The sequence below is a fragment of the Nannospalax galili genome, unplaced genomic scaffold (genome assembly GCF_000622305.1).
Source record: "Nannospalax galili isolate Female #2095 unplaced genomic scaffold, S.galili_v1.0 scaffold451, whole genome shotgun sequence".
NCBI classification, from domain to species: Eukaryota; Metazoa; Chordata; class Mammalia; order Rodentia; family Spalacidae; genus Nannospalax; species Nannospalax galili.
In genome coordinates this window covers 1,145,119-1,155,935 of record NW_008331662.1, presented here as the reverse complement: position 1 = coordinate 1,155,935, position 10,817 = coordinate 1,145,119, and the positions used below count along the sequence as shown (strand labels likewise).

General features: G+C 50.2%; 1 protein-coding gene across 1 annotated transcript; it reads left to right on the top strand.

Annotated features, from left to right (window-relative positions):
• The first annotated feature begins 4,162 nt into the window (after positions 1 to 4,162).
• Barhl2 (BarH like homeobox 2) lies at positions 4,163 to 9,582 on the top strand. The gene is made up of 3 exons (XM_008826815.1): positions 4,163 to 5,186; positions 6,956 to 7,181; positions 8,959 to 9,582. The coding sequence occupies exons 1-3, from the start codon at positions 4,574 to 4,576 to the stop codon at positions 9,269 to 9,271; spliced, it is 1,152 nt and encodes a 383-aa protein (XP_008825037.1). The 5' UTR covers positions 4,163 to 4,573; the 3' UTR covers positions 9,272 to 9,582.
• Positions 9,583 to 10,817: the final 1,235 nt, after the last annotated feature.

Sequence of the window (10,817 nt, the reverse complement as noted above, 5' to 3'; positions counted from 1 at the left end):
AGATGGTTCCAGAGCTTATTTGTGTATGCTGCATCTTTTACACAAACAATAGCAGGCTGTGTACCTCTGTTCGGTGTTCTTGGCGCCGCCCAGTGGAAAGACGTGTCTTTACACCTCATTCTGGTCAATTGATACTGTCATTTGCACACTTAAAAATGTTCAAATTACTATGATAGAAAAAAAGAGCAGTTCAAGTTCATCACAATTTGTTGGCAAATTTCATAAAAATTAAATTCCATTTAAAAACCCTGATTCTCCAGTTTAAAAGAATCTCAAAGTTAGGCAGTAAAAGTGGACTGTGGAGAATGTATTGAGTGCAAAAACTTAAGTTTTGTGTCTGAATAATTCTTTGGGGTGGGAAAGAGTGGCGTTGATTGACATTGATGTCTCCTTTACAACCATGTGGGAAATCTGCTGTCCACTGCTCACAGTTGGCAAATCTTCTTTCTGGACAACAAATTAAAAAGTCTCCCCAAACTTTAAAAAAGAAAGAAAGAAAGAAAGGAAAAGAAAAGAAAAGAAAAGAAAGGAAAACAAGGGCCTGGAAGTGGAAGGCCATTTTTAATTGATGCCACTTTAGGACATGATATATTTGTATCTTAAATTCAGTGGGAAAATCTGAGATTAAAGTTCAGATAATGCATGTCTATTTGCTTGAAAATGAGATAAATCTACACCCTGATCTATTTCTGAATTTTAATTTTTTAAAATGAAAAGTGATTTGTGTTTGCTTTGCTAGAAAATACAGGAATTTTTGGATGTATACATTAAATATAATGAGGGAGGGAGGAACCAGCAAAGAGGAATGTGAGAAAAAAAAAAAAAACTAAGGAAAAACTAAACCCTAGTTCTGAGGAATTTGTTCATTAAGCTTGTGATCTAGCTTTGAGTCCCCTTTGATTTTTAAGGCCATTCCTAACATTTCCTGGGCCCCAATATATGAACCTCAATAAAGGTCAAGGTCATATTTTCTCTTCACCATGGTTGCTTCCGAGAACTAATCTCTAAACATCCACCCAAAGAAATCTGTGATATTGACCTTTTCTGAAGGAGGAGAATAATGATAATGATGATAATGAAGAAGAAGAAGAAGAAGAAGAAGAAGAAGAAGAAGAAGAAGGAGAAGAAGAAGAAGAGGAAGAGGAAGAGGAAGAGGAAGAAGAAGAAGAAGAAGAAGAAGAAGAAGAAGAAGAAGAAGAAGAAGAAGAAGAAGAAGAAGAAGAAGAAGGAGGAACCGATCCAGAACATTCACAAGGTGGGGCCTACAGAGTTCGCGTTTGGTTTGGAGTTTTGCTGTAACACGCATTCCCCTCTCCTCACCCCCACCCTTGGACCTTCCACTCCATTTCTTTTCAGATTTCACCTTTTCATAGGGTCATATTCCCGTTGTCTCCCCTGTCAATGTTGCGAATTATTCCAAGAAAAATACCCTGCCGAACCGCCCAACACAAGCTGTGCGATCAGCCTTTTGAGCACGAATCATTTTAAGCGTTGAAACAAAACAAAAACAGGCTTAAATGAATTATTTATCAAGGTCGCGAATAACTGATTTGTGCAGCTCCTTCAGTTCTAGATTTTAAATTTGTTGGCTCCCCCTCCTCACTTTCTGCCCTAAGTACGCAGTGAGCGGGCTGTGTATTGGGGCCCCGGGGCAAGGAGAAGGCGCCCTTCAGTTGGGACGTTGGTGGGTGATGTCAGAATGGGACAAATCCTAATCGATAATTGACCAGGGAAGAAAGTACGTCTGCATTCTCCTGCAGCACAGGCGCCCTTCCCGCCCTTTCCGAAGGGGTCAGTGCTCGCAGGCTCAGGGTGCCAAGACTGCTGCACCAGGCTTTGGGGTCTGGGATCAACTGCCTCACCGTGTCCCCAGTCCGTGGTCATGTAACCCCTCACCAGAAGGCCAAAGCCTAGCTTGAAAACTCCTGGACGCAGTTCTCCCGCCCAAGGCCGCAGACCCCAAGCCGGCTCAGGCGGTGGTCCAGGCCCTCTGTGGCTTCCGCCCAGGTTGGCCGGTCACTACAGGCAGGACCCAGACACAGGTCCTAGAGGGGCCCCCAGATCCCCTCAGGCCGGCAGCGTTAACCAGCATCTGCCTGGAATATGTCCTGGCATCTCTCACCAACCCCATCTTGCCGGGCAAAGTCTCATTCGCCTTCTGAGAAGGGAAAGAGCTACCCGGATGGTACATCTGGATTGCCTTAGTCCCTCCTCAGAGACAGCACAGTGAAAAATGTCACCAGGATGATACAAAACAGCTCAACACAACCTCGAAATAACGTGGGCTTTTTTTCTTTTTGTTTTTTTCTGGGTCAAACATCTAGATGTGGCCAGACCTATGAAGGGATGTGGATGAATCACCCACCTCCCCTTTCCAGGCTTCACACAACACGACCCAACCCGAGGCAAGGTCTTGTCTCAGGAGGTCATTTGCCTCCGGGATACCTCTCTGGTCCTCAAAAGAAAAAAAAGGCATTCTCCTGAAAACGACACACAGAATCACAACTAAACCCAGATTTCGGCTCAGCCCGTGGAGATTTTCAAGGCCCTTTACAGATGCCTTTCTAAACCGAGTCACGAAAACGATGCCAACCACACAGATTCATAAGGTTCTTAAAATGGTAATTTGGAGTAAAATGTAACTCAGAGAACTTTGAATCATTCATTAGCACCTTATAATTACTCTGCTAATTAGGTTGACACAGCACTTAATCAGGAGTAATACGCCGTCTTGTCATTGGCACTTCCCATTACTCTGACATTCAACAAGAGACAGGTTGGAGACGTCCTGAAGAAAATAATGCAATAATGGAAGTTGATACCCTCCGACGAGGCTTCAGAGTCACGCTCCGGGTCCCAAATGGATCCACAGTGACTGTTTCCTTTCCAAAAAAGCGACTTGCCACAAGAGGGAGGGGACGAACGAACTGGAGGGCGGCGCGGCGGGGGCGCAGCCTGCCGACTCCCTTACCCCTGTTTCCCCAGCCCCACGCCAGCGCCATCATGACGCCGTAGTGAACCGTGGCTGCCCTGGCCCGGGGCAGGATTTTCCCCGGCTCAGGAGAAAGTGTTTAGCCGGGCATTTCTTCCAGCCCTGGCTCTGATTGGAGACAAAGCTGGCTTTTGACCCTCAAACCTGCTCCTCCTTGAGAGTGGGTCAAGGATGGAGACCAGGCTCTAAACGTTTCGGGAATCTGTCACCCGGCTGGGCCGAGACGGAGCGCATGGGCTCCTGGAGGGAGAAATTAAGAGTCCAGTGCCTCCGGGCCCATCCACAGATCCTGCTCGCGAGGAGTTGCACACTTTCCCGTGGGTTCCCCAGGCATCCCCTTCCTTGTGTCTCCGAACTATTCAAGCCCGTGTCTAGGGAGGCTGCAAGCGTGGCCGCGCTGCAGGCCACAAAGAATCGGAGGAATTCCGTTACCCATCGCGTCCTCTCCATCCAATCCCACCCCCGACTTAAGAAAATGGGCAAATCGTTAAATCAATCGTTACCACTTTTTTTTTCTTTTCGCCCTTTGGTTCCCTTTCTCTAGTGTCCCTCTGTTCTTTTCCCCCTTCTCCCTTTGCCCTTCACTCGTGACAGTGGGTACCACTTGGACCACTGGAGTAGGTAGATGGGCTCGGGGATGCAGGCAAAGAGATGTCCGGGTTCTCAAAAGAGCAGCGGGGTTCGAGGCGCGCTGGCTGACGGGTTCGCCAGTCTTGCGCCCATTGGCTCTTGGCACGTTGGCGTCGCTCGCTAGTGCAGGAGCGGCCAATGGGGGCGCAGAGCCCGGCTCGCAGCCCGGACTGCGGGGGAGCGGCGGCAGTGGCCGTGACGTCACGGGAGGGGGGTCGGCGCCGCCCGCGAGCCGGCGGATTACAAGCGAACGCGCCGGGCAGCCGCGGGAGTCGCCCCGCGCCGCCTGTCTGCGGTCTCCTCCGCCCGTGCTGGCTCCTTATCTTCTTTCTCCTCCATCTGGAGTTGCCGCGGCCACGGCGGCCGGGTCTGCTCCACAACTTTCTAAGAAAGTTCAGAAACTCGACTCTGAGGCGACTAGGTCGCGCGCAGTAGCCGGGGGAGCTGCCCAGGCGCTCGGAGGGCGCACGGCCGCCAGGGCTTAGCGGTCGTTGCACCTGCCGTGTCCGCCGCCGCCGCCGCCGCCGCCCGGTGCCAGGCTTTGGGCAGACCCAGGCGGCGGCGGTGGCGGTGGCGGCGGCGTCCAGATCGCTCTCTGCCGCCTGCGCCTTCGCCTAGGTGCCTTGAGCTGCTACCGCCTCCCACGTGCGCGGTGGGCCAGCCAAGCGCACCTTCCTTCTTTCCCCCGCTTTTGCATTTTTGTAACTTTCCCCTCCTGTCTTCCCTTCTCTCTAGCCCTACTTTTTGCATAAAGGAAAAAAGTTGTATCGAAAGTGTCCACCAATTGCCACCTCCCCATTATCCTTCCTTCATTCCCGCCTTACTTTTTTTTTTTTTTTTTTTTTTGAAGCGGCGTCAACGTTTTTTAGGGTTTATTTTGTTTTACGATAGTTTCCTTTGCTTGGTCCCGGAGGCAGTTGATCGACGGAGTGGCGTGGACCTCATGTAGAAATGACAACAATGGAAGGGGCCAGCGGGTCGAGTTTTGGAATAGACACGATTTTGTCCAGTGCCAGTTCGGGCAGCCCCGGCATGATGAACGGAGATTTCCGCCCGCTCGGTGAGGCGAGGACTGCGGATTTTAGGAGTCAGGCCACCCCGTCCCCCTGTTCGGAGATTGATACCGTGGGAACGGCGCCTTCCTCTCCGATCTCGGTCACCTTGGAGCCCCCGGAGCCGCATCTGGTAACAGACGGGCCCCAGCATCACCACCACCTCCACCATAGCCAACAGCCGCCGCCAGCCGCGGCCCCCACGCCGAGTTTGCAGCCTTCACCCCAACAGCAACCGCTGCCGCAGCCTCAGCCCGCCGCCCAGCAGCTGGGCTCGGCCGCCTCGGCCCCCAGGACTTCCACCTCTTCTTTTTTAATTAAGGACATCTTGGGAGACAGCAAACCTCTGGCGGCGTGTGCACCCTACAGCACCAGCGTCTCCTCTCCCCACCACACCCCGAAGCAGGAGAGCAACGCAGCACACGAGAGCTTCCGGCCAAAGCTGGAGCAGGAGGATAGCAAAACCAAACTGGACAAGCGGGAAGATTCTCAGAGCGACATCAAATGCCACGGTGAGTTGCACCGTCCCGCCGGCCGTCCATCTTCTCCTTCCGGTTCCTTTCTCCCCTCTAGTCTTTGGCGAATCTCGGATGGGGAACTATTCCCGGAACTGCTCGAGCGATTGAGTGACGGTCAAAAACAGCTCAAGCTGGAGAGGGGCCTGGGCGTGCGATCCAAGCCATGCACCCGAAGTTCAGTTGGTTACATTTATGCCCATCAATCTTCACCGCCACCCAGCTTCTTTGTTTTGCTTAATTTTAAATGTATCGGGAGGAGGGTGGCCACCGGGAGAAATCTGAAGGGAGATACTTTTCGTTGAGAAGAGGGATGGACTTGAGATTTTTCTAGCTGAGACGTTGAAAATGGGAATGAGGGGAGTGGAGAAACAGCTTGGCTAGCATGGTGTCCAGGGGTGTGATCAGAACCTGATGTTTATTCTCCAATGCAAATGACTCCCCCATATTTTCCAAATACCATCACAGGAATTGTCTGATTTAAAGTAGGAGAAATTCTCAACATGACTCAAGGAGTAAGCTTATTTTATTAGATGGTGATTAATAAGAAAACCCTGTAAAAATTCATAATCCAGTTTTTAAAACACCCTTCTCACCAATACTCCCAACAAAATGTCTGGAGTGTAATCAGTTTGCTGGCCCTTTACAAAGTGGAAATAATTATAAAAATAAAATGTTATGGAATTCAACTAATTTTTGCAAAATCAAGCTGACAGTGGAAATTGGCCTTGAACTCTCTCCATTTTCTTTTTAGGCAATTACATAAGTAAGTGTCCTGGTCTTTGCATTGCAAGAGAGTTTTAACACACTAGGGAATTCTTTTTCCTTTACGATAAATTATTTATTATTATTATTAACACGATTCTCTGGGAAAGATGTGCTGTTTGGAAGGTAGGATATTGGTTCTTCATTTACTATTACAACATTAGCATAATAGTGCCCAAAACAGATGTACAGTCTGGTCTGGCGATTTTTCGTGCACCAACCTCCCCAGTGGGTCAATTAGAGAGATTATTGTTCTTCCTGCAGGGAAGATCAAGAAGCGCTGCACAAACGGGTACAAACAGAGAGGGATTGACATATCGATTTCCCAGCATTTCTGTAAAAAACCAAAGTTGACAAATAGAATCCGGAAATCTCTGCACTGTCACCGGGATGGACTCAGTGATTTTGAGCTCAGCTCAGTGTCTGGGTGACACATTCTTTCTGAAGATTTTAAAAAAGACCTGGTACAGATGACAGTAGAAAGCTTGATTGCAACATTTCCCAAATGCATCTGAGAAAAGAGAAACAAATGCTCCTAACTTAGCAGTTGTCTGGGGAGAAAAAAAGGGCAGAATGTAAAAGATGTCCCCACCTCATAAAAATAGAGTAGAAAGACTTTGAAAAGTACCAGATAAAAAATGTTCTTAGTGAAAACAATACAAAAAGGGCATCAAGGAAAATCAGTAACAAAATGATCCTGTATTGGAAAAAAAATTTTTTTAAAGCACTTTTCATTTCTAGCTGGTTACCAGGAGGTCAGAAACCCTTAGAAACTCTTTTGAGCTTCACACTCCTCAGCAGAATACAGATCTCTTCTACTATACTGTCTAAAATCCAAGTGTGTGTGTGTGTGTGTGTGTGTGTGTGTATGTGTGTGTGTGCATGGGGGAGGGGAGCAACCGAGGTCCTCCCAGATAAATGGCTGGCGTGGGAATGTGGAAGCCTGGGCCTTCCCCCATTTCAGGTTAACTTGTATGGCTATGCTGCTGTTTCTACCCCAGGAACAAAGGAGGAAGGAGACCGGGAGATTACAAGTAGCCGAGAGAGCCCCCCAGTGAGAGCCAAGAAACCTCGAAAAGCCAGGACGGCTTTCTCAGACCACCAGCTCAATCAGTTGGAGCGTAGCTTCGAGCGACAGAAATACCTGAGCGTCCAGGACCGCATGGATCTGGCAGCTGCTCTCAACCTCACTGACACCCAAGTTAAGACCTGGTACCAGAACCGCAGGTAAGGAATACTACTGGGCTCCTGCCTTCCTGTCAGCACCACCACCAGTTTTCTTCCTTCCTGGCTTCTGGAGACTCTAGGGACTGAGAGTCAGAGGGTCTGCGGTGGGAGTCCCCAGAGGCAGGGATTAGCCACTTCCTAGTGAGTGAAATGGAGGGTACCTGGAGTTTGGGCATCTTTGTACTTGTAAATGTCTTAACAGGTACCACTTTCCCTATGAAACCTGAGCTGCTGGAATTTCCCCACTTTGTCCCCCAAATCAATCAAGCCACACCTTCTCAAATTGAAACATCTGTGCATCTGGCACTCAGGCCCAGAGAGCCTCTATGCAAAGGATACCTCTTGGGCCTGCTTCAAGCTGGTTCCAAATGTCTCCAGTGGGCAACACAGCCTAGTTCTCAAGGTCCTCACAGAGCTGTCCCACTAGCTTTGGCTTAAGTGTGAGGCAGTTGGGAGAGCCAGGTCTGAACCTTGGTTACCATAGCATAGAAGATTAGGAAAGTCCATCTGGGTTAGATTTGGATTGGCAGCCACAGGCTAGAGAATCAGGCAGCTGGCTGAGCATCCAATCTGCAGTATGTGTGTGTGGGTGTCTGTCTCTGGTACCTGCTGCCTCTGCATTCTCAATAAGGAAGAAGGGTATGTGTTGTATGCTGGAGAGGAGCCAGACCCTGTCCAACACCACTGCTTCTCTAAAAAAGAAATTTGGAAAGGGGCAGGCCACTCTTGCCACACCGTGACCAGTAGGGCTAAATGTGGGCAACAGAAGTCCAGGTTATGTTTCCACAACTGGCACTCCACACCCTTGTCTCAATTTTCTCTGCCCCCCTTTCTGTCGTTTGTGTTCTAATCGGCCATAAGTGAGGTTGGAAATGCCCATCAAGTTGTCATCTAACCATAATTTTCTGTCTCATTACATATGGTTTCAGCTACCCTAATTCTGTCGGAAAACATTAGTGTCATTTGTAGCCAATTTAAAATGGACGACATGTTTATTAATTTGGCTGGAGCTGCTGGGTATGGATGGCTCACTAGGCTTGCGTTCCTTGGTAGGGCACTTGAGCAAAGGCTTGTTCCTCTCATCTTCCAGCTTGGGTACATTGAGGGAGGGAGTAGACCAAGGAAAATGGGTCACAGATTTTAATTATTATTGTCTCTTTGGGGAGGAAATATCTCCTGCCTCCAATGGTCAGGAGGTACTGCTCCCTTGGGACAGCCCTCTCTCCAAAGAATTCATTTTGAAACCTCATCGTCACAGTCCTGCCCCGTGTCTCTTACTCAACCTAAGGTTGGGTCAGACCTGGGAGAGAGAGAGAGAGAGAGAGAGAGAGAGAGAGAGAGAGGAGTCCCGGCTAGTCCCACCACCCTTGGAGTCTCAGTCTCCTTTTGTTTATGGTTTTGGTTTCCTCTCCTGGGTGCATTGGGGTTGGGGAGGGACTGAGAACCCAAAGCTTAGATTGTTGAGGAGGGAGCACACTGGAAGACTTAGGGAAACAGCCAAAGACTGCTTGTGGGGAGTTGGGGTCTCATTTGGCCTCCAGGAAAGTTTGAGGACTGGCTAAACTATGGGGCGGAGGACAGAACAGAGGGCCTGGGAAGGGCAGGATTTCATCTGTGGGTGTCCCCACGTAGGGGCTGGGGCAGGGCATGTGTATTTGGCGTTTCTCAAGTCTTGAGTGGGAAGGAAGACTGGAGAGGGCCGGGGAAGCGGCCGGGCTCGGTGCCTGGACAGTGTCCACAGCTGCTGCTTCCGCCCGCGGGGCCCGCTTTCTTTCAGAACCAAGTGGAAGCGGCAGACTGCAGTGGGCCTGGAGCTGCTGGCAGAGGCCGGGAACTACTCCGCACTGCAGAGGATGTTTCCGTCGCCTTATTTCTATCACCCGAGCCTGCTGGGCAGCATGGACAGCACGACGGCTGCCGCGGCTGCCGCGGCCATGTACAGCAGCATGTACCGGACTCCTCCGGCACCCCACCCGCAGCTTCAGCGGCCTCTGGTGCCCCGCGTGCTCATCCACGGCCTGGGGCCTGGGGGACAGCCGGCCCTCAATCCTTTGTCCAACCCCATCCCAGGCACCCCTCATCCCCGGTGAAGAAGGAGGGAAGACGCTGCAATCCCTCCAGGTCCCCGACCCGACCCGGACAGCTGCCCCGCCTCTCCCCGCACCAGGCCATCAGGCCTCCCTTCCAGCAGCCTTGGGAGGCAGAGGAGTAAGAGAGAAGACGCTCACCAAGGGGCGGGGGTCCCCCAAAGATCAGCCAGCCCTTTGCTTTCCATCTACCCCAGCAGAGGCAGGGCTGGATAACTCCCCAGCAGCAGTGACTGGTGAAAATGCTGACCCCACTGAGTGCAACCAGTAAGTGAAAACAGCAACATAAACAAAACCTCGAGTTCTTAAAAAAAGAAAAAAGAAAAAGAAAAAGACATTAGGGACAAACAGGGGGGAGGGAGGAGGGAGGGCAAGAGGGGATGAAAGAAGGGCATGGAGAGGAACCTTCTGGCCGAGAATTGCTGGTGGACAGACAGCCTGAAGTTCGTCCCCCAGGCAGAAGGTGTTACCCTGGAAATTTAGTCTGCCTCAGAGAAAGGAGGGTGACCAAGAACTTTGCACTGATTTCTCATGAGCTTTTTTTCTTTTGAAAAAGTGGCATGCTCCATAATATGAAAAAAATGTACATTTGAAAGACTGAGTGATAAGTGATATATCATATTTATTATATGTTGTCCAGAAAAGAGTCACTTATATACGTCAGTAAAAACATTTTTCTTTTCATGTCTTTTTGATTCGTAAAATAAATGCTTAGACGAAAGTATAGATTTTTTTGTGGTTGAAAATGACAAAAATAAAGTTTATCTTTTTTTAACAAGCAATGAAATCCGAGGGAGCTGATTTTACTTAAAACAGCATGCATCAGTGATGAAATGTCTGGTAAAAAGGTTCCTTCAGGAACAGTAAGAATTTATAAAATTTGTGAAGATGTTGGGTCAGCTTGCCAACGAACAGCTCCATTCCTCCAGCCGGCCTCTTCCGAGCAGGCATGTGCTCATATGTGTGAATGCCTGTCCTTTTAAGTGGATGGTTTAAGGAATTGTTTGTGGGCTGTTAGTGGTGGTTAAATAGGCAGCGAACTTCCCCTGCTGTACCAGCCTGAAGGTCACTGCTCGTGTGGGGATCCTTCTGGCCACCCCTCCCCTTCTAGAGGTCTTCCTGGGTCTGCGAGGGACCCCAGCACTGGCCAGCAAAGCCAGCAGGAGCCGGGCGGCAGGCGGACACTGGGCGACACTCGGCTGGCCTCGCAGCTGTTCAGACACCCGCGGCTGGGCGCCGGCGCTGCCGGACAGCCTGCAAGCGGGAGACTGCTGGACGGGCAATTAGGACGCCCCGGGGGACGCAGAGAGGCCCTGCTAACAAACCCTTGTTGCCACTTTGATCCTTGCCTTCTCAGTCCCCCACGGCGGCCTTCCAGCCTCCCAGGCTCTCACCTAGCTGCTTGTCCTAATGAGTTCGCTGTGCTTGGATGCTCCGAGCGGGAATACGATGGCGACAGCAAACTGGTTGACACAAGCTTGCCAAGCCCTTTTATCTGCGCTTATGGAAGGGCTGGCACCCAAAATAAAAGACTCTGCCCAGTGTGGAG